This window comes from Salmo salar, chromosome ssa02 (genome assembly GCF_905237065.1).
Source record: "Salmo salar chromosome ssa02, Ssal_v3.1, whole genome shotgun sequence".
NCBI lineage: Eukaryota > Metazoa > Chordata > Actinopteri > Salmoniformes > Salmonidae > Salmo > Salmo salar.
Window position 1 is genome coordinate 54,732,531 of NC_059443.1, and position 24,009 is coordinate 54,756,539.

General features: G+C 42.9%; 1 protein-coding gene across 2 annotated transcripts; it reads left to right on the forward strand.

Annotated features, from left to right (window-relative positions):
* The first annotated feature begins 1,172 nt into the window (after positions 1-1,172).
* srp68 (signal recognition particle 68) lies at positions 1,173-18,357 on the forward strand. Of its 2 annotated transcripts, XM_014177148.2 has the most exons (16): positions 1,179-1,527; positions 1,877-1,943; positions 2,051-2,179; positions 2,397-2,592; positions 2,867-2,949; positions 3,234-3,343; positions 5,106-5,188; positions 5,450-5,590; positions 10,527-10,625; positions 11,340-11,401; positions 11,620-11,773; positions 12,690-12,784; positions 13,017-13,146; positions 13,963-14,038; positions 14,237-14,289; positions 16,685-18,357. In XM_014177148.2, the coding sequence occupies exons 1-16, from the start codon at positions 1,440-1,442 to the stop codon at positions 16,910-16,912; spliced, it is 1,794 nt and encodes a 597-aa protein (XP_014032623.1). In that variant the 5' UTR covers positions 1,179-1,439; the 3' UTR covers positions 16,913-18,357. The 2 variants fall into 2 exon arrangements, with proteins under 2 accessions (XP_014032631.2, XP_014032623.1); XM_014177156.2 differs by lacking the exons at positions 13,963-14,038; positions 14,237-14,289; positions 16,685-18,357 and adding an exon at positions 13,274-13,943 and having other exon boundaries at positions 1,173-1,527.
* Positions 18,358-24,009: the final 5,652 nt, after the last annotated feature.

The following is a 24,009-nucleotide window of genomic DNA, read 5'->3' on the forward strand; positions in this document are numbered from 1 at the left end:
TCCTGAGGTTGAAGAGGCACTGTTGCACCTTCTTCACCACACTGTCTGTGTGGGTGGACCATTTCAGTTTGTCTGTGATGTGTACGCCGAGGAACTTAAAACTTTCCACCTTATCCACTACTGTCCCTTCGATGTGGGTCGGGGGGTGCTCCTAACAAAGCCATTTTAGGATATATCAGTTATCCTGTTATAGCTTTTGTGCCGAATCCACTGCGCTGTTTCAGGTGCAATGTTTATGGCCATGTTGCAGCAGTTTGAAGGAGGGAAATTCCAAGATTTGGGAAGTGTGCAGGAGGGCATGGGATAGAGGATTGTGTCGTTTTGGTGGATAATATTTTGTGTGTTAACTGTAGGGGTGCCCATGTTGCTGGGGATCAGAAGTGTCCGGTGCGTGAGAGGGAGGTTGAGGTGGCTAGAGTCAGAGTATTGGAGAAGGCGTTGTATGCTGAGGTAGTGAAGAAAGTAGATGAGGATGATTCAAGGGTAAGGGATCCTGAGAAGATCCCTGTGAGTAGTAGATCTGTGTCAGCACAGAGGGATAGGCCAACGAGTGACATGCTTCAGTAAGGTTGGCTTCATAGCAATGGTTATCAACTGTACCACTGAAATGGAATGTCAATCACAGAAAACAGATGTGGTGGCAGCTGCAGAGAAATATTTGGGTATGCCAGATTTGACTTTAGAATAGTTTTATTTATTTTTTACTTCAGAAGAGTTACAGGGTGTGTTGAGTTGTGGTGTTCTGTCCTCCCAGGCCATTGGCATGGTGCAGGAGTAGATAGGGTCAAAGTAGTGGAATGGGGTAGTGGGGTTTTAATGAGTGTAGGATTAGTTTGAAAGATGTTTTTTATTTTTTTATTTTGTATTTTGGGTTGGCAGGTAGCCTAGTGGTTAGAGCGTTGGCCAGTAACCAAAAAGGTTGCGAGTTTGAATCCCCGAGCTGACAAGGTAAAAATCTGTTATTCTGTCCCTAAACAAGGCACTGTTTTTAGGCCGTCATTGTAAATAAGAATTTATTCTTAACTGACTTGCCTAGTTAAATAAAAAAATAAAAAAATTATAATAGATTTATATTATAGTCCAGTTGGGGGCGGTAATGCAGTATATTGGATGCCACCCGCTGTTAAACTCAGAAGAAGAAGATGGTGTATGCGTTATCTTAGCAAAGGAGAAAATGCTCACTAACAGAGATGTAAACTAATGTGTGCAGTTTTTTTGGTTGCGTTTTGTGCGTATGGAAACTTTCTAGGATCTTTTATTTCAGCTCAATTTCAATTTTTGAAAGTGTTGAACTGTTTTGAATTATGTGCTTCACCGGTGTTGGGTGTCATGTGTAAACATGGCGAGAATTGCATAAAAAGGTATGATGACGCTAACGCTTGAGTTTACTTCCGGTGCATTTCTTCGGGTCAGTTTGGACGTGTGCTGCTAGCAGAAAAATGGCCTTAGACAAGCAAAATGAAGGAAAAATATTGCCTATGGATGAGAATAAAGAAAATACAACGGAAGATGGAATAGGACTGGAGAGTATCCTTTCTAAAGCTGTAAAGCTGACCCGGGACCAATATGTAATTTTGCGACACCACTATATTTTGGTGGAGGTGGGCTTACCTAACGTTAGTTAGCTAACGTAATTCCGGAAAGCTAGCGCTACGTGTCATTAGAAAAGTGGTTTACAGATGTTGTCATTAGAATATTCCTAAAATCATGTGTATTTAAGTAAATTAACACTGTCAACCTGCTACATCCATCACATAATGCAAATCCACTGCTGAAGTATATTTCCTGTGATCTTTTCTCATGCACCACTGTGTATGTAGCTAGCTATAGGTTCCTGTGTGGATGTAGTAGACTGGCCCTTAACGCAGATTTGCAGTTCTTCAGATCATCAAGGATTCCCAGCAACAACATGGCTTGCGACACGGGGATTATCAAAGATACAGGTGAGGTGGAGGACTGGACTATGGCTGCTTGACAATCATAGACCATACCTTATGGTTGGCTCATAGTTTCACACTAAAATTCACCCGTCTCTTAATCTCTGTTCTAGGGGATACTGCTCCCGGCGCTTGCGTCGTTTGCGCAAGACCCTGGGCTTCAAGTGCGGCAACAGGCACAAGTTCACTGGGAAAAAAGTGACTGTCGAGATGCTCTCTGACAAGCGGTACTCTGACAACAGGTAATAGTACCCCATCTCGTTCTTACAAACTTATTAAAGTACAACTGGATTTACAATACAAATACTTCGTACATGAAAGCTGCCGGCAACCATCATTTGGTTCTAGAACCTTCAATCAAAATACTTATAATACATGGAGTGCCCAGAGAGGCACCAAAATAGCAGCCAGCGCTAAAGTTGGCCCAAGTCCCTTGAATATAACAAATCCCCTTTTTAGATATCTACTGTTGGTACTGATGGAGGCTGAGCGGGCGTGGAGCTACGCCATGCAGCTGAAGCAGGAGGCCAACACAGAGCCCCGCAAGCGCTTCCACCTGCTGTCCCGCCTGCGGAAGGCCGCCAAACATGGCGAGAGGCTGGAGAAGCTGTGTGAGAGCCCTCGTGTGGATGCCAAGACCAAACTGGAAGCACAGGTAGGGTAATGCCCTGACCTGGAGAGTCAGTGACTTTCCCTATTGTTTCACCTTCATTTCTTTCAACATGTGGTTCAAATTCTGTGCAAGTGAATTAACAATTTAATTGAAACTAATATTTAAAGACAAATATTTATCAGTTGAGGAACCAACAGTATAGGCAGCTGGGCGTGTCCTTGAGGAAAGAGCGCTTCAGGGCCCTTTCTTTCTAACCTATCTGAAATAGCTGCTGATGACCTATGAATAAATAATAATGAATGCAACTTGTCTGTAGGCCTACACCTCCTACCTGAGTGGCATGGTGCGCTTTGAGCTGCAGGAGTGGAAGGCTGCCATGGAGGCCTTCAACAAGTGCAAGTGAGTCTGACCCCACTGTACTACCTAAAGGTTGAAGTGTGGCCCTTTTTTGATTGCTGAGATTTTGATCTAGAGTATTGAGATCATTTCACATGGGGCAAATCAGTCCTCAAGAATGTAGGCTACATTGTATGTTGACAGATGTTAAGTTGTCTGTACCTACGTGTAGGCGTATGCTTAACATATCCAAACACATTCAAGCATATAGCTGTGTTCTCGGACCACCATCTTGCTACTTGTGAACTATAGAACATTCCATGTGTCTCTATTGTAACCTCTCTCAGGACCATCTATGAGAAGCTGGCCAGTGCCTTTACTGAGGAGCTGGCAGTGCTGTATCACCAGCGTGTGGAGGAGATCTCACCCAACATCCGCTACTGTGCTTACAACATAGGTAGGCGACACACGCATCCCGTCGCTCAGATTGACAGTGGATTGCACTTTCATTTGCATTCACACATGCACACTTCTCACATCGAGAAAATCACATACACGACCGTTCAAAAGTTTGGGGTCACTTAGAAATGTCTTTTTTTTATTTTTTAGAAAGGCACTCTTTTTAAACAATTAAAATAACATCACATTTATCAGAAATACGCTGTAGACATTGTTCATGTTGTAAATGACTATTGTAGCTGGAAACGGCAGATTTTTTTAATGGGATAGCTACATAGGCGTACAGAGGCCCATTATCAGCAACCATCACTCCTGTGTTCCAATGGCACGTTGTGTTAGCTAATCCAAGTTTATCATTTTAAAAGGTTAATTGATCATTTAGAAAACCCTTTTGCAATTATGTTAACACAGCTGAAAACTGTTGTCCTGGTTAAAGAAGCAATAAAACTGGCCTTCTTTAGATTAGTTGAGTATCTGGAGCATCAGCATTTGTTGGTTCTATTTCAGGCTCAAAATGGCCAGAAACAAACTTTCTTCTGAAACTCGTCAGTATTCTTGTTCTGAGAAAGGAAGGCTATTCCATGAGAAATTGCCAAGAAACTGAAGATCTCGTACAACGCTGTGTACTACTCCCTTCACAGAACAGCGCAAACTGGCTCTATACAGAATAGAAAGACTGGGAGGCCCCGGTGCACAACTGAGCAAGAAGACAAGTACATTAATGTCTAGTTTGAGAAACAGAAGCAAGTCCTAAACTGGCAGCTTCATTAAATAGTACCCGCAAAACACCAGTCTCAATGTCAACAGTGACGAGGCGACTCTGGGATGCTGGCCTTCTAGGCAGAGTTGCAAAAAAAAAAGCCATCTCAGACTGGCCAATAAAAGGAAAAGATTAAGATGGGCAAAAAACTGACACAGGACAGAGGAAGATTGGGGGAAAAAAAGTGTTATGGACAGGCCACTCTAAGTTTGAGGTGTTCGGATCACAAAGGACATTCGTGAGACGCAGAAAAGATGCTGGAGGAGTGCTTGACGCCATCTGTCAAGCATGGAGGCAATGTGATGGTCTGGGGGTGCTTTGGTGGTGGTAAAGTGGGAGATTTGAACAGGATAAAAGGGATCTTGAAGAAGGAAGGCTATCACTCCATTTTGCAACGCCATGCCATACCCTGTGGACGGCGCTTATTTGGAGCCAATTTCCTCCAACAGGACAATGACCCTGAGCACAGCTCCAAACTATGCAGTAACTATTTAGGGAAGAAGCAGTCGGCTGTTATTCTGTCTATAATGGAGTTGCCAGCACAGTCACCTGATCTCAACCCTATTGAGCTGTTGTGGGAGCAGCTTGACCGTATGGTATGTAAGAAGTGCCCATCAAGCCAATCCAGCTTGTGGGAGGTGCTTCAGGAAGCATGGTGTGAAATCTCTTCAGATTACCTCAACACATTGTCTACTAGAATGTCAAAGGTCTGCAAAGCTGTAATTGCTGCAAATGGAGGACACTTATTATTTCAATTAAAAATCATTATTTGTAACCTTGTCAACGTCTTGACTATATTTCCTATTCATTTTGCAACTCATTTCATGTTTGTTTTTCATGGAAAACAAGGACATTTGTAAGTGACCCCAAACGTTTGAACGGTAGTGTATGCATTCTACCCCTTCTCTCTTTCCCACACACACACACACACACACACACACACAACTCATTCCTGTTCAGTTGACTGGTACTGAACAACCCTACTCCCCTCTGACTCTAGGTGACCAGAACGCCATGAATGAGCTGATGCAGATGAGGCTGAGTGCAGGAGGAGGAGGAGGCATGATGGCTGAGAAACTAGAGGTCAGTGTGTGGTCCCTCTCACTGTAAAACGCGTAGTAACTACTACTTTACTACTGGAAAGTAGGGCCATACATCTGTCCCTACATCTATATTTTACTCATTAGTGCAGAGAGAATCACTTTGTTCCATTGTCCACACTGTTATACCACTTAGAATGCAGGCCCAATACATTGCTCTCTTTATCAGTAGTAGGTTAGTGTGGATATTGGAACAGACCTGTTTTATGTAGCATACTGTTGAATGGTTATGGTATTATTCCAGGCCCTGATCACACAGACGAGAGCCAAGCAGGCAGCCACCATGAGCGAGGTGGAGTGGCGAGGCCGAACGGTGCCCGTCAAGATCGACAAGGCCCGCATCTTCCTGCTGGGCCTGGGAGACAACGAGGCTGCCATCGCCCAGGTCAGTGACCCTACCAGGGGACGAGTCACATTTTCACACTACTGAGCCAAGCAGAACTTGACTGGTCTGGTTTTGCATCCACCGCAGTTGCCAGAAAGGACAATGTGAAAAATAAAATATCCGAGCCGGCACAGTACGGTTCAGGTCAGCACGATAATGTTAAAAGGAGGGCTCCACATTAAAGCTTGTCCTCTTGTCTGGGACAAGCAACGACAAGTCGGACAAGCAGAATATAGATTTGTTGTCCGACTGGACAAATAATTCACACGTCAAACAATTACTCAGATTAGAATTGAATCTAAGCATCTTCTAGATGTGCTGTCTCGTGCACTGTTTTCCCAATCTCTGCAGAGAGGATCTGAGTAGAAATGTATCGTATTGACAGGCACGAGCGGTCTTTCAATCACCTGCGGTTGCGAGATGCACTTTTTGAGATCACCCTGTGCACATTTGTTTATTCCTTGCTAGCTAGTGAGTTATTTGCCCAGTTATTTTTGGTCAGCAAACAGGGTTCGTACGGTCATGAAAACATGTACGTTACCTGTGCTAGTGGCAGCAGGTAGCCTATAAAATAATGATTGACAACAGACTAACTAGTGAGGGAATTTCTGTTAAACCATACTAATGTTCTTTGCCTCTTACAACATGCTTATCAGTCATCTTTTTTGGCTTATGGTGTTAAAGGCCTTTTATTTGGGGGGGGGGACCAGTAACTTGAGCTTTCAGACAAGTAAACTGTCCTACTTGTCCGACTGACAAGTGGCTAAACGTTAATGTCCAGCCATGAAAAGGGTTTCTGCTTGGACACCTCTGCTTCATTATGGGCTAGTGTGAAGTAGCTACGGGGCTAGTAGCAAACTTATGAGCCTAGGGAACAAGGATCCCTTATGAACTAGAGAAACTGTTAGTGAGCTAGGAGGACCAGTGAACAGGGGTTTAGTGGCGCAGCCTTGTCAGTGCACTTTCTTTAGCAGTATCAAGCTGTTATCAACCAGTCTGTAGGGAGAGATTATCCTAAAGGCAGGTCAGGAGTCCAACGGTGGCTATCGTCTCGTGTAGTTCACCTTGAGTCTCGGTAGGTGGCGTTCGCTCCACTACAGCTCACTGACAGGTGTCTATTGTCACTCTTCTTACCTTCCCTGTCAGTCTTCCTGTAGGCCTGCCTCTTCTACCCTGCGGCCACACCAGTCACATCCACCTGCACTTGGCTCTGGCATGCTGCCGATTGTGCAGTCACACTGCATTCTATGCATAGCAACCCACACTCACATGGCTACACCCATCAACCCTAGTCTCTTTGGACAGACTAGCATCGGAGCTAAATGGTTATCACTTTGGGAGTGGGACCATCATTTCTGTTAGATGTAGCGTAGCGTTACATGTAGTTGTTGTGCTTACGCTTTTGAAGTAAGGCTGCATTGGGGTCTGGTCAGAAATTCCCCTCATACCTGTCCTGTCCACAACAGTTGTATCCAAATTAGCTTTTTGAGTTGAGGGTTAACATTTCATGCACTTCGATCTATAATTGATATGTCAGTCAATGATTCTGTTACGTTTATGGAAGGTACCATTTTGATGTGAAGAACACAAGGGTTCAGAAGCAGTTGGACCATAATACCTCTCCCCCTATGGCTGCCTCTACTTCTACACTCCCCTTTTATCTACCTCAGTTGTCTAAAGTTATGGCCCATTTTATACAGAGAAATTGGTATAGTAGACAATGTAACCAATCACAACCCTCCTTTTACTTGTATCATTGCACATCCTGCATAGAATGTGACAATTTTGAATCCATTTTCACATTCACTATGTTGGTAATGCTTACAAACTCTAGAAGTAGCATTGATCCCACTCTGGAACTTTGAAATGCCTGTAGAGTATATTATGTTCAACAATTTATATAGAATATCTAAACATTTCAATATTCATGTTTATATATTTCAATATTCACAAATGTATGAATATTAAAATACTATTTTTACAGAGCAAGCGGTAAAGCTTCATTTGACATTTTTGCTTTGTAGCACACAAATGAAACATTATGGAATCTTTAAAAGGAGGCCTATGTAAGGTCAAAATGTCATATGGCAAGTTTTGTTTCTCATTTATACATTTTATATTTGACATTGGTATCTGTCAACATTACTTCCTCCAAAGGACTTCTGTAGATTACATTTGTCTGGGTAAGTGAGGAATCCCTCAACCATTCCAACGGAACTGCCATTTTAAGGCCATGCGCAAGCCCTAGGGGACATACTGAAGAGGGATGCGCCATCCCTCTCTCTTTGAAGCGCAAAAGACACCAGACTGGTTCTCCCAGTCCTGTTAGGGGCTAGGCATTGCCAGGGTTGTGGCACTAGTTTGTGTCACCACAAGACACTCTCCCTACATGCTGGATGGATAGGAGTGAATGTTACTTCATTGTCTGCCCAATACGAATTTGTGTTACATGGCAACTCTCACAGCTTTTCAGCCTCATTTTCATCATCTCCAGCACAGTAACGTTTACATGTGTGAAAATGGTGCATTTCTACTTTTTGTAGAAAAATATATTATGTTAACACGTTCTACCCGATGACATCGAAAGTTACATTTGAAAAACAGTGATTTTCAAACACTGAGATTCATGGTGACGTGGGGAGCAAGAAAATGCCATCCTTCTGGCTAGAAACTCGTTGAAGGTTTTTAACTTAAAAAAAAATTATAATAATTTATTTTTTATTATCCTATCCTGTGTGTTACAAGGTAGATTTCCATCCAATTGGTGACAGATTTTGATGAGGATATTCCAAAATCCACAAAACAGACTTTGAAAAATCAGTGCGTGACGACGTAGTGCACACAATGTACTTTTTCCTCTTAAGTTCATGTACCGGGAAAGATGTTCAAAGTAAAATGTGTTTCCATCGCATTTTCAACTGTCTCAAACTGTTGCGTTAAATGGCAAATGTCCCTACTCTGGACAGATACACTGCGTAGGGTTGGGCGTAATCCACATTTTGATAGTCCTACTCTTTCTGTACCATACCGGGTTATATGGTATTAACTGAAGTGCACACAAGGGGCGTTATATATATATATATATATATATATATATATATGTTTAAGCAGTTATAAAAAATGTTTTGTTGCACACAACAATTTAGGCAACAGGGATCATGGAAAGGATTGTATGTCTGTGCTGTAAACCAGAAGCTTGATCTTTACATCTAGCCACTAGATGTCAACTTAGGAATAGCTGGAGCCCGTAGCTTTCTAATAGTTATTGTTATAAGCAGGGGCGTAGCATGCACCCTCGTACATCAACATTTAAACAATGTGTGTGGGTGCGTGCTATGCCACGGTTCATAATGAAATCTGAGATGTGTCGAATTATATCCAGCTAAGGGCTCTAGCATATGCATTTGGTTTGCTTATTCTTTTGACTGGTGTTCAAATCATACTGCCGGTATTTCAAAATACCCCGGTATACTGTATAACCGGTATACCATCCAAGCCTAACAGTGCGGGTAGGCTATTTAACATGACGCTATTAAGAGCGAGAAGGTCTTTGTCAAATGGCAGTCAAGCATAAGACCTTCGATATTTATTGGAAAGGTGCATCAAGATCACCATGCATTTTCACCACCCTTTGAAATTCATCGTAAATTATTTAAACTGTAGCCTAGCTTACTGAACTGCATGGTTTCCAGAGTTGTAGTGGGAGGACCACACACCATATCATCTCATGACTCCAGTATAATGACTATAATGTCAATATTTGTGCATTTAAGGAGTTTCCACCACCATTGCTCACATAATTAATTTTACAGAAACAAAGTTCCCACCATGTCGAATGAACACTATCTTTCTGCATTTATAAAATTGTTCTGAAACCATCGGTTTCATCACAGCTGTCGTGATTTAAAAAAAATATATATATATACAGTTACTTTACCTGCATAACTGGATGGAAACGTGCTTAATGATAAGCATTTTTGTAGGACATTTTTATATTTTTAACCACATCCATATAAATGTGCCGTTTTCAAATATGTAGACGCTGGTATGGTGCTGGAGATGAGGAATTTGAGGTTAAAAAGTGGCAGAATTGTCCTTTTTTTTAAGTAGAACGCTCCCAATCATTCCCTGCCTTGTTTTAGCACTTTAATGATTGCTTAAGTGTTTTTGTCAGCTAAAGAGAAGACACTGGCGAATCCGCTGAGATTTACTGTCTCACAAGCATGCACACCGATTCGTCAGAGGATAAGATGCGGCAAAATAATTTAAGATTGGATTGGTTTGTCAGCAGGTGAATATATAACAAACCTATATTTTATTAGCAATTTTTGAATTAAATATGGGCACTCCTAGGACGTTCTAACTAGGACATGTCATTGACGATATTAATGTTTCTGACTCATCTTCAAAAACGACCGACATTTTTCATAAACAATATAAACCACAACACTTGGCTGCTTCCTAAACCTGCAAGTTAGCCTACTGTAACGTACACAATAAGCCTGTGTTACATCTTGGGTGACATGAAGAACAAGGCTTCTCTTTCACATCGGTCCTGAGCTACAGTAACTCTAGGAATTTACCTTCTACAGGAATATCTGCAGCAACCTGCTCTGCTGCATACTTCTCTCTCCCAGTCACAGCCTTACCCAATACCTACTTTTACACTAATATTTGCATGATTTAATCTGATTCGTACCGTAAGCAAGGCTCCACAGGCAACCATTTAAAGTATGAGCACATGTGAGTAAAATGCTGCCGTAGTTATTTCAGCAGCACGGGGATAGGGAAGATCTCGCTTGCTTATGCCTCACGTCCTCTATCCTCATGTCCTTCTCAATACACATTGGAGAAGATGATCAGGGGAGGTATATATGGAAGTATGAATTTATATTGTATGTCATATTTATACTGGATCACCATTTGTCCCCCACAGGCAGCCAATGAGGAGACCAAGGAACGTCTGTATGAGACCCTACTAGCCGAGTGCAGAGACACCATCCAGGCTGTGAGAGAGGAGCTGAAAACTGAAGCGGTAAGTATGACTGACACCGAAAGAGTTACAGACAAGACAGTTAGGGTTATGGACTGATACGTTTGAAGTTACAGACAGGACAGCTAGGGTTATGGACTGATATGTTTGAAGTTACAGACAGGACAGTTAGGGTTATGGACTGATATGTTTGAAGTTACAGACAGGACAGTTAGGGTTATGGACTGATACGTTTGACGTTACAGACAGGACAGTTAGGGTTATGGACTGATATGTTTGAAGTTAGACAGGACAGTTAGGGTTATGGACTGATACGTTTGAAGTTACAGACAGGACAGTTAGGGTTATGGACTGATACGTTTGAAGTTACAGACAGGACAGTTAGGGTTATGGACTGATATGTTTGACGTTACAGACAGGACAGTTAGGGTTATGGACTGATATGTTTGAAGTTACAGACAGGACAGTTAGGGTTATGGACTGATATGTTTGAAGTTACAGACAGGACAGTTAGGGTTATGGACTGATACGTTTGACGTTACAGACAGGACAGTTAGGGTTATGGACTGATACGTTACAGACAGGACAGTTAGGGTTATGGACTGACCAGGGTTCACATTGATACTTGGGTTTACTGACCTGACATAGTAAAGTTCATAGGCTAAACAGTAACGTGAGTAGGAGGGTCAAGGACTGTACCAGACCCTGTCACTATCTGTCTATGGGTAAATACTCCCTGACTTTTCAACTCTGCAGAAGCAGCGAGAGAGATCTGATGAAGCCAGTGGGAAGGTGTCCAACCTGCAGTTCCTGCACAGGTAAGAGCGGTCATTCTGTCTGACATTTGCCGGGGATGCAAGACGCATGGTGACCATTATCTCCTCACCGCATCCTCAACTGTAATGGAGAAGGTCCCTCCCCTCAGACTGTCTTCTCCAATGCGTTTTGAGAAGATGAGAAATGCAAGCAAATATGATATAAGAACCTATCTGTACATGGAATCAGTCTTCGACCTGTGTGTGTGTCCCTTCCATAGCTACCTGACCTACATCAAGCTGTGGACGGTGGTGAAGAGGAACGAGAGCATGGCCCACATGCTGCAGGCCAAGCTGAAGGAGCCGCAGACAGACGAGAACAAAAGGGGCCCTCGCCCCCAGGACCTCATCCGTCTCTACGACATCATCCTCCAGGTACAAACACACCTGGGTCGTATTCAGTAGCCACAAAACGGAAGAAACAGAGTAAAACAGGGCGGTACTACCTGAGGTTGTCCAATAAAAACGTTTCGTTTTTCTGTTGAAAAATGTTTTGCTGTTGTGTGCACTAATGAATACACCTCTGATAACACAAGAACACCATGTCATATTCCATTATGTCTGGCACATTCCAAATGTCTGTCCTAAACATCCACACCATTCTTGGAGTTGGAGAAATACCTCTATTTACTCAGCATACCCAGGGTGAAGTACAAAAACTATACTTAACAAAAATATAAACGCAACATGTGAAGTGGTTTCATGAGCTTAAATAAAATGCTGTAAATGTTCCATATGCACAACAAGCTTATTTCTATCCAATTTTGAGCACAAGTTTGTTTACATCCTGTTAGTGAGCATTTCCCCAGAACATCCGGGTGTGGCAGATCAAGAAGCTGGTTAAACCGCAGGATCATAACACAGGTGCACCTTGTTCTGCGGACAATAAAAGGCCACTCTAAAATGTGCAGTTTTGTCACACAACACAATGCCACAGATGTCTGAAGTTTTGAGGGAGCGTGCAATTGGCACGCTGACTCCAGGAATGTCCACCAGAGCTGTTGCCGGAGATTAGAATTTTCATTTCTCTACCATAAGCCGCCTCCAACGTCACTTTAGAAAATGTGTCAGTATAAGCAACCGGCCTCACAACCACAGACCACGTGTAACCAGCCCAGGACTTCCACACCTGACTTATTCACCTGCGGGATCGTCTGAGGGGGCCCGCCATTCAACCCTATTGTTAAGCCTGTAGAATAGCATGTTTCTTTCCGACTCTATTTCTATGGTTAAGCCTCTACCAGTGAGTCATCTTGTCCTTGTTGATGTTGCCTCATGACTGTTTCTACAGAGTCTGGCAGAGCTGTCCACCCTGCAGGGGCTGGAGGAAGATCACACGTTCCAGAAGGAGGTGGCCCTCAAGATGCTGGTCTACAAGGCCTACAGGTCAGAGTTCACACGACGGAGAACACACACCGTCCACACACACACACACACACTCCCACAGGTGTTTCTTCATAGCCTTGATGTATAAGCTAATAAAGAAATGTAGTGAACTGTGTTATATATCACACACACTTGCTGGCTTGACCCCTGCCATTCAGCTGTTTCTGATCCGCCTCTGCCAGAACCGAAGTGTACACCAGTCACTAACGTCCCCGCTCTCTCTCTCCCCTAGGTGTTTCTTCATAGCCCAGTCATACGTGCTGGTGAAGAAGTGGAGCGAGGCTCTGGTCCTGTATGAGCGGGTCCTGAAGTACGCCATGGAGGTCCAGTCCAAGGCTAAGAGCCTCAACAACAGCCTCAAGGTATCAGACACTGACCCCTGACCTATAACCTTTGACCCCCTGACTGTGGCCAGTGTGTAAACGTACATTTTAACATGCAGGTAACTGCCAAAATAAAGGAAACGCTAACATAGTGTCTTTTTAATAGGGCGTTGGGCCAACCCGAGTCACAACGGCTTCAATGCGCCTATGCATGACAGATTCTGCCAGTGTCTGGAACTCTGGAGGGATCTGATGCCATTCTTCCATGAGACATTCCATAATGTGGTGGTGGGAAATGCCCTCTCAGACGCCGCTCCAGATCGCCCCTAAGTGTTCAGTTGGGTTGAGATCTGGTGACTGGGACGTCCATGACGCGTGGTTTAATTCATTTTCATGCTCATCGAACCATTCCGTGACAGCTCGTGCCACCTGGATGGGGCCATTGTCAGCCAATGGGGGGGGGCATAGCCATGATAGCCAAAATAATGGCCTTCCCAGTGTTTTTATACATGACCCTAAGCATAATTAACTTGGCACTGTGTGGAAGCACCTGCTTTCAATATACTTTGTATCCCTCATTCAAGTGTGTTCATTATTTTGGCAGTTACCTGTATCTACAACTCATGCGTTGAAGAAAAGCTTTGTCTGTCAAATACTATTCATGATATAGAATCAATTGGCTTTGAGTTCAAACCATGACAATATCCACAAAGTAGGTGTTCTATTATCTTTTAGGGGGGGTGTGTTTGTCATTGAAATGTTTACAGGTAGGTAAACAGGTGTTATTCATGATACTCTACTGTGGGACTGTCTGAAAGTGTCTTTGCCTAATGTTTCTGTCTCCCTTGCCTAAAGGATCTGCCTGATGTGCAGGAGCTGATCACAGAGGTCAACGCTGAGAAATACTCGCTTCAGGCGGCAGCCATCTTAGGTGGGTACCTGACTTGCAAGGGCAGCCATTTTGTTTCTATAGGGTAATACCCTTACCCGGGTTAGGCAACTTCCTTTATATTGACCTTTCTGCTTGACTTGTCATTGTTGTGACCTGACCGGTATGTGTTTTGTAAGACTTGTGGTCTCTGGTTTATTTTGCCTGTGTTATGAAGCTGAGGGTGTGTTTGTATTTTAGACACGGAGGATGCTCCTGAAGCACCCTGTCAGCAGAAGGTGAAAGACAGCACGGTAAGAACGAACAAAAGTAGCCTCCCACATGAAAACAAAGTCTCACAGCTAACTACCCCAATGTGCTTAGCCCTAACTCTAATCTCTCGCGTAGAGATTCTGCGTGTAATTACGGTGTTTGGGTTTTTTCTCACTGGTTATTTGAACAAATCACGATTTCGCAGGTGTTAGCATCTTTTTGAATTTTGGAAGGGAACATTCGGACGTAACTCGCAAAGAGGGTAGAGCTCCTGATTCCACTCCTCATTCTAGCATTTCTTGATCTCTTCTCTTAACGTTGACCCAGAACTTAATCGAGCAGCTGACCAATTACGTGATACTTTAGTTCTGGGTTAACTCTGACTCCTCTGTACCTCTCAAGGCCCAGCCATTTTCTGGGCTAATTTCAGATAATGGTGGAGTAAGTGTAGTGAATACTACTGTGTGTGTAAGTTGTGCAGTTGTGAGAGGAAGTAGTGTGCCTACCACAGATCATTGGCTTACACGGGCCAGTCTGTGTGAGAAATACTCCCTGACCTGCCTCAGTCAATACATTACAGAGCTGGAATGCTGCCTAGCAGACTGACATGGAAAAACAACAATGTTTGGGTGATGGGTAAAATATCAGGAGGCCTCTGCCAGACATGCTAAACTCAGCAAAAAAAGAAACGTCCTCTCACTGTCAACTGCGTTTATTTTCAGCAAACTTAATGTGTAAATATTTGTATGAACATAAGATTCAACAACTCAGACATAAACTGAACGAGTTCCACAGACATGTGACCTAACAGAAATTGAATAATGTGTCCCTGAACAAGGGTGGTCAATATCAAAAGTAACAGTCAGTATCTGGTGTGGCCACCAGCTGCATTAAGTACTGCAGTGCATCTCCTCATGGACTGCACAAGATTTGCCAGTTCTTGCTGTGAGATGTTACCCCACACTTCCACCAAGGCACCTGCAAGTTCCCGAACATTTCTGGGGGGAATGGCCCTAGCCCTCACCCTCCAACCCAACAGGTCCCAGACGTGCTCAATGGGATTGAGATCCGGGCTCTTCGCAGGCCATGGCAGAACACTGACATTCCTGTCTTGCAGGAAATCAGGCTCAGAACGAGCAGTATGGCTGTTAGCATTGTCATGCTGGAGGGTCATGTCAGGATGAGCCTGCAGGAAGGGTACCACATGAGGGAGGAGGATGTCTTCCCTGTAACGCACAACGTTGAGATTGCCTGCAATGACAACAAGCTCAGTCCGATGATGCTGTGACACACCGCCCCAGACCATGACGGACCCTCCACCGCCAAATCAATCCCGCTCCAGAGTACAGGCCTCGTTGTAACGCTCATTCGTTTGACGATAAACGCGAATCCGACCATCACCCCTGGTGAGAGAGAACCGCGACTCATCAGTGAAGAGCACTTTTTGCCAGTCCTGTCTGGTCCAGCGACGGTGGGTTTGTGCCCATAGGCGACGTTGTTGCCGGTGATGTCTGGTGTGGACCTGCCTTACAACAGGCCTACAAGCCCTCAGTCCAGCCTCTCTGTCTATTGCAGACAGTCTGAGCACTGATGGAGGAATTGTGCGTTCCTGGTGTAACTCGGGCAGTTGTTGTTGCCATCCTGGACATGTCCTGCAGGTGTGATGTTCGGATGTACCGATCCTGTGCAGGTGTTGTTACACGTGGTCTGCCACTGCGAGGATAATCAGCTGTCCATCCTGTCTCCCTGTAGCGCTGTCTTAGGCGTCTCACAGTACGGACATTGCAATTTATTGCCCTGGCCACATCTGCAGTTCTCTTGCCTCCTTGCAGCATGCCTAAGGCATGTTCATGCAGATGAACAGGGACCCTGGGCATCTTTCTTTTGGTGTTTTTCAGTCAGTAGAAAGGCCTCTTTAGTGTCCTTAGTTTTCATAACTGTGACCTTAATTGCCTACCGTCTGTAAGCTGTTAGTGTCTTAATGACCGTTCCACAGGTGCATGTTCATTAATTGCTTATGGTTCATTGAACAACCATGGGAAAGTGTTTAAACCCTTTACGATGAAGATCTGTGAAGTTACTTGGATTTTTATGAATTATCTTTGAAAGACAGGGTCCTGACAATCGGGCGTTTCTTTTTTTGCTGAGTTTATATGTCATTGTGTAATCCCACACAGGATCGTGTTTCACTCTTAAATCTGTCATAGAAATGTCATGCTGCTATGTCGACATGGCAGGCATTAGTTGTTCACTACGGAACCTAGTGCTGGTTCATGAAAAATGACCTGCATTGGAACCACAGCGTATGTTTTCTGCTAGCTGACAGACTAGCCATACCTTATGACAGGTTCTAGTCATTTACTTTTACCAGTCCCTTCTCTCCCTCTAATTTGTCTACCCCTACCCCTCTTTTGGCTACCACCCCTCTCCATCCAGCCTCTGTGCGAGCGCCTGGATACCTTCCACCTGGACCCCACCCTGGTGGGGAAGCAGCCCAACCTGGTCCAGTTTCCCCCTGACTTCCAGCCCATCCCCTGTAAGCCCCTCTTCTTTGACCTGGCACTCAACCACGTGGCCTTCCCACCCCTCGACGACAAGGTGGAGCAGAAGGGCAAGGGCGGCCTGACCGGCTACATCAAGGGCATCTTCGGCTTCGGCAGCTAAATCGAGTCCCAGGCTTTGGTGAGGCCTTCAGGTCGGAAGCAGCCAGATATTGATAAACGGGCTGAGTGGGTTTCTAGAAAACTGTCATCCATGTGAACTGTGGAAACAATGTCTGGAAATGGCACCCTGTTTCCTTATGTTGTAGACAATTTGGTCAAAAGTAGTGCACTGCGTAGGGTATAGAGTGTCATTTCGAAAGCTACCAGTTTGAGACTTCATGTTCTAGAGGTTTCCTGCCTTGGGGGTTGTTGAAGGGAACAAACACAACACACTTTACAGAGGGAAACAAACCCAATTGACTTATCTTGAATTATTTTCATTTTCAACTCTTAAAAGCGCTTTCATGTACCCAGTCTCAATGTCAGTATACAGGAGGGAGGGAGAGTAAGTGTTGTATCAATCACTATCAAACAGGAGAATCCGTATAAATGCAGCCCGCAGGGGAAATCCACGACCAAGCCGTGATGTCTCATAACACATTCATTTCTGATCGTGGTCATGCTGTCAAAATTCTACCACCTCTGTATTGCCTCAAATTTCATATGACTAATATCTACATTGTGAGACAAGTTCTCAATTTAGAGAATAAATGATCTGTCTGTCTTGTCCTGCATGCTGTTGTGGCACCAATACAGCTCTGCATGGATGACAGTTAAAGTTAGACTAGACATCAGGATTGAAATGGTCCTGTTAATTTCCTTATACGACAATGGGGTTCAGTGGCCAATGACTTCATATTCGGTACAGGAACGGACTCTAACGTGTTTATATTCTATAATGATATGACTTTTTAAAACATTTATGTAAGTTCTGTGTGTGACAAAAGACAGAATGACCTTTGAGGTCGAAGGTAACTGCTTAGGATTCCTTTTCGACTCACCCCCGAAAGCCTGATGCAGCATTCATGAACTTCTGTCAAAAACAACCCTAGTATGTCTAGAAATACATAATTTTAGTACACACTAGTTCATTGTATCAGTTGGCTCCTATTCCAACAGGTTTTAAATGGGAGGGAGCGGCACCCTTTTTGAGTGCCTAACACCTCTTCAGCTTTTCCAGTACCAAAGCCAGTTCTGTAATCCAGAGTCTTTAGTTATTCAATGGACCTCATATTTGCATTTGCCTATGATGACTTACCGTGGTCTCCACTACAGGTTGTCAATTTACCTTCTGTCCTCTCTTCAATCTAACTCTTTGTTCTCTCTTTAATTCGGGGTGATATCGGTCTTGTACGTTTTATTTCAATGCTTTTTTTTGTTTCCCAATGTGGTCATGTTAATAAACAGGATTTGGGTTAGATGCGTTTTGGAATGGTTTCACGCATCGTCAAAATTATTTCTCTAAACATGATTTGAAAACTAAGTGGAGTATTGAAGAGAATTGTGAAATGATTAATTATTTTCCAGGCTTCTAATTAAAAAACGAGACATTTGCGGCAAACGTGACCAGAGTTTGTCCTTTTTCCCCCCCCTCGTGTCTAACTTTTCTTGAACGTTTCAAGATGTTGTAACTTGGCTTTTTGTCATTTTCACTCACTTTTTAGTTTGACTGATACTGACTTTATACTGTTGCTGAGCTTCAATTGACAACCTCTTATCACAGACTTTATAAATCTGCTATTATAATTAAGTAATAAGGCACGAAGGGGTGTGTTTTATGGCCAATATACCACGGCTAAAGGCTGTACTTAGGCGCAATGTGGAGTGCCTGGATACCGCCCTTAGCCGTGGTATAATGACCATAAACCGCAAACGCCTGAGGTGCCTTATTGCTATAAAATGGTTACCAACTTAATTAGAGCAGTAAAAATAAATATTTTGTCATACTCGTTGTATACGGTCTGATATGCCACGGCTGTCAGCCAATCAGCGTTCAGGGCTTGAACCAGAGTTTTATAGTAGTGCTTTTGGCACTCCCACAGTAGTCTATTAGTGTAGTTTCATGATCATAGGCTCTTGTGTGGGTGTGTGAGCAGCATGAGATGCCTGTGTTGGGTGTGTTTTTGTCCCAGGCAGACATACAGGTGATACATGTTAACAACTTTCAAAGCTAACTAACCTCTTCCTACCACCTAACATTTTTCCCTTGATCCCTTATCGGTAACTGACAGCTGGGCTCTGTCATCACGAGCCGGTATGTGCCTTCCACCACGCACACTTCAGACACCATCAAATACATTCTAACCTCGTATGAGTCATTTTGTGTGTGTGTGTGTGTGATAATAGGCCATGATCAGGAGTCGTCATCATCAGTATGAGTAGATGATTATGATGTGCTGTTTTGTCTGGTGAATCACTTTCCTTCTACTGTATACATATCTATACAGGGTTATGTACTTCAATATAAAATGGCTAATCACAATCCTACTTGTGTATACTAAATAAATGTGGTTTCAGGCTAGATGTGTTACACCTTTGCTGTATACACACACCTATGTTTATTGTATTCCCATACACTCTTACTGCAAAAGTGTTGCCGTAGGAACTTTGAGGCTGGCAGTTCCTCCAAGTTTCCCCAATCTCTGGTATTCCTTGTACTCCACCCAAATGGAATGACAACTGAGTTTTCCTAATGATTATGACAAAGTCATGTGGTATGGCATACATATATCTAAAAAAAAAAAAAATATTTAACCAGGTAAGTCAGTTAAGAACAAATTCTTATTTACAATGACGGCCTAAGAACAGTGGGTTTAACCGCCTTGTTCAGGGGCAGAACGACACATTTTTATCTTGTCAGCTCGGGGATTCGATCTAGCAACATTTCGGTTACTGGCCTAACGCTCTAACCACTAGGCTACCTACTGCCCCAAATATAATTAAATTGACAACCCTGCCCATTTGATAAAAGCAGCCATATTTTCCCCCTTATGGCTATTCTTGAGGAAGACTAATGGGCATTACCAGAACACTTCAGGATTAGCAAAAACAGTAATGGTAATTATCAATCAATGGGCCAATAATAGCCTGGTTAAACCAGACTGAACATGTGACGTCAAGTAAAACAAATAATCCCTTTAATGGCCCCAATGGCTGTTTATGACATGAGTAAAGTCATTTTATTTGGTTGGACATAAGTCGATACAGAACAAAAATATAAACGCAACATGTAAAGTGTTGGTCCCATTTTTATTTATTTTTTTACCCCTTTTTCGCCCCAATTTCGTGGTATTCAATTGGGAGTTAGTCTTCGTCTCATCACTGCAACTCCCGTATGGACTCGGGAGAGGCGAAGATCGAGAGCCATGGGTCCTCCGAAACACAACCCTGCCAAGCCGCACTGCTTCTTGATACAATGACCGCTTGACCCGGAAGCCAGCCACGCCAATTTGTCGGAGGAAACATCATACACCTGGCGACCGTGTCAGCGTGCATGCGCCCGGTCCGCCACGCCACAGGAGTCGCTAGAGCGTGATGGGACAATGACATCCCTGACAGCCAAACCCTCCCCTAAGCCGGACGACGCTGGGCCAATTGTGCGCCGCCCCATGGGTCTCCCGGTCGCGGCCGGCTGCGACCAAGCCTGGACTCAAACCAGGATCTCTAATGGCACAGCTAGCAAATGCGATGTAGTGCCTTAGACCTATGTCCTCCCAGGCCCACCCATAGCTACGCCCCTGCCCAGTCATGTGAAATCCATAGATTATGGCCTAATGAATTGATTTCAATTGACTGACTTTCCTTGTATGAACTGTAACTCAATAAAAGCGTTAATCATTGCATTTATATATTTTTTTCAGTAAATTTAAAACAATTTAGATAGTCTAAGGCAAATCAAACATTCAATAAATCAAAAGTATAGTAAATAACAGCTAACTAAATCAAATAATTAAGGCAAACTAGGCAGATAAAAAAATAGAAAATAGTAAACCAAAATCAAACGGCAATCAAAAGGAATGGGGGAAATAATTTATCAACAAAGAAAAAAATCTGAATGTCCTTTTGCAGTATGAGATGAGTAAAGGAAAAATGAAGGGGATGTGGCTGGCATGCAAACCGATTTTATTTAATTTCAGAATTGGTTAAAATTAGGATAAAGTTAGGATCAGGATTAAGGGTTTGGTTAAGGTTGGGAGTAAGTTAAGGGTCAGTAGCTATGTTACCATTAACTTCAGCAGTGATTTATAAAAAATGTAAATTAAAAAAAAATTGACGACATTTATAGAGTTTGCATAGAAAATACATTGCCTGTTACAATTGCCTGCTACGGTACGTTTCCATTGAACTGTCTTGTGTCAATTAAAAACAGCTGGACATTTGGTTTCCCTTTCCTATAAGAACACTGATCTAGTGAAAGCACTTGGCATCCGGTCCTCTGAAACCAGTTGTCATAAATTAAAGTCAAGGAAAGTTAACAATTTAGGACCATTGTTACACAGCTCTCTACTGTTTCACAATTCAAATGGGTCTTTTCCACAAGGTAGAATAAAAATGAAGTGGTTGAAGTTTTCCATTATCCGTTATAATAAATTGGCGTCAGCCTGTATGCCCTCCCACCTAGCATTTAGAATTACTTCAGGTGCCCTGCGGACCTTCAAAATGATTCTGCAATTATAATTTATTTTAAAAACACAATTTCCATCACCATTTTCCACAATAAAAATGGGACCGAGCATATAACAAATGTGTGCTCTTTATCTCAATCTTACTCTCTTGCAATTGAAGTCTCCAAGCCACATTCCTCTCCATCTCCCATTGTTGATAAACTAGGCAGAAACCCTGATCTTGAATGAATGTACAAGTCTTCTGTTTGGCAAACAAGGACACTATCATTGTATGGAGTATTTGCATGATTTAAATATTTTGCAGTGGGCCTACTAGTTGAGATGTCCCTTGTCTTAGATCACTCCCAATAACAGTCATTCTAGGCCTCTATCCTGTTCCTTGTTGATTTCTGGTCAACCTATTGATTAGAGAATTAATAACTTTGATATCTGGTTTTATAAAGGTGCACAGCAGTCTCCTGTTCATATCTAGGTAATTGAGGATAATGTCAAACTTTATTGTAGATTTATGACAGGCCATCTCCAAGGGGTCGTTTGACTGCTAGTTTCCACTTCACAGTAGGGCTGTTTTTGGTTACAGAAATGGCTTCTTGAAGACGTGAACTTTCATGTGTCTTAATTACAAACTTGTATGCGAACCATAAATATGAATAAAAATGTTAAATGATGAGCCTAGTTTAGCCAAGGAGAAAGCCCTGAGCTATATAGGGAGAAAGACAGGAAGGATCCTTCATGGATAGCCATGATTGGCTGAGGATAATGGTTGGGTTAACCATACTGACGGGTCAGTTGTGCATTTACATGTGAATTCTTAAAGAGATGGGTGGGGCTTAAGAGGGTGTGAACGATGCTGAATGGCTGTTCACAAAGAAGAGCTTTTTTTCTTCTCTGAAATTGGATAGCAAGTTTTATCAACTTTCAAAGCAGCATAACTTTCCCATGTTTACTCCAACAGTGTATGAAATACATTTTGAAGCTGAGTTTGTATAAAATGTAAAAAACTAAAGAAAATCACTTACATTTGACATAAGCCCCCATAGATAAATCTGGTCACATTTGTGAAAGCTTAGCTTGGTTGAAGCACACTGTAAGGAATGTGTACCAGCAATGTATATAACAGACCCAATTTTCTTATGGTATGTGTAAAATATCATTTCTCTGTTGGATACATTCTGAACTTTGATTCAAAGATTTTTTTTGCTTTTTTAAAATCAATGTAGTACTTGGAAATGGATTGTTTTACAACAGGGATCATCACACAGTAAACCATCTATCTGCAGCAGGCCAATTTATGTCTTGAGTGGATGATCCAGCGACCGGAACATAATTGCAAATAATTTGTAAACTGCAAATTGACCGCAAAAAGCCCAAACAGATATATTATTTTACTAAAGTATAATAATTTCAAACCTTTCTTACGTTTTTTAAATTTTATTTCACCTTTATTTAACCAGGTAGGCTAGTTGAGAACAAGTTCTCATTTACAACTGCGACCTGGCCAAGATAAAGCAAAGCAGTGTGACACAGACAACAACACAGAGTTACACATGGAATAAACAATAAACAAGTCAATGACACAGTAGAAAGAAAAGAAAGTCTATATACAGTGTGTGCAAAAGGCATGAGGACGTAGGCAATAAATAGGCCATAGGAGCGAAAAATTACAATTTAGCAGATTAACACTGGAGTGATAAATAGTGATACATGAGCATATGATGATGTGCAAGTAGAAATACTTGTGTGCAGAAGAACAGAAAAGTAAATAAAATAAAAACAGTTTGAGGATGAGGTAGGTAGATTGGGTGGGCAATTTACAGATGGACTATGTACAGCTGCAGTGATCGGTTAGCAGCTCAGGTAGCTGATGTTTAAAGTTGGTGAGGGAAATAAAAGTCTCCAATGATTTTTGCAATTCGTTCCAGTCACTGGCAGCAGAGAACTGGAAGGAAAGGCTGCCAAATGAGGTGTTGGCTTTGGGGATGATCAGTGAGATATACCTGTTGGAACGTGTGCTACGGGTGGGTGTTGTTATCGTGACCAGTGAACTGAAATAAGGCGGAGCTTTACCTAGCATAGACTTATAGATGACCTGGAGCCAGTGGGTCTGGCGACGAATATGTAGCGAGGGCCAGCCGACTAGAGCATACAGGTCGCAGTGGTGGGTGGTATAAGGTGATTTGGTAACAAAACGGATGGCACTGTGATAGACTGCATCCAGTTTACTGAGTAGAGTAATGGAAGCTATTTTGTAGATGACATCACCGAAGTCGAGGATCGGTAGGATAGTCAGCTTTACTAGGGTAAGTTTGGCGGCGTGAGTGAAGGAGGCTTTGTTGCGAAATAGAAAGCCGATTCTAGATTTGATTTTGGATTGGAGTTGTTTAATATGAGTCTGGAAGGAGAGTTTACAGTCTAACCAGACACCTAGGTATTTATAGTTGTCCACATATTCTCGGTCCGAACCATCCAGGGTGGTGATGGTAGTCGGGCGGGCAGGGGCGGGCAGTGAACGGTTGAAAAGCATGCATTTGGTTTTACTAGCGTTTAAAAGCAGTTGGAGGCCACGGAAGGAGTGTTGTATGGCATTGAAGCT

Bases quoted from the DNA above. Each gene is read 5' to 3' on its own strand.
- srp68 (XM_014177148.2), top strand. From the start codon at position 1,440: ATGGCCTTAGACAAGCAAAATGAAGGAAAAATATTGCCTATGGATGAG. The intron at 3,344-5,105 runs GTAGGCGACACA...CTCTGACTCTAG, and splicing joins CTACTGTGCTTACAACATAG to GTGACCAGAACGCCATGAAT. The intron at 5,591-10,526 runs GTCAGTGACCCT...TGTCCCCCACAG, and splicing joins ACGAGGCTGCCATCGCCCAG to GCAGCCAATGAGGAGACCAA.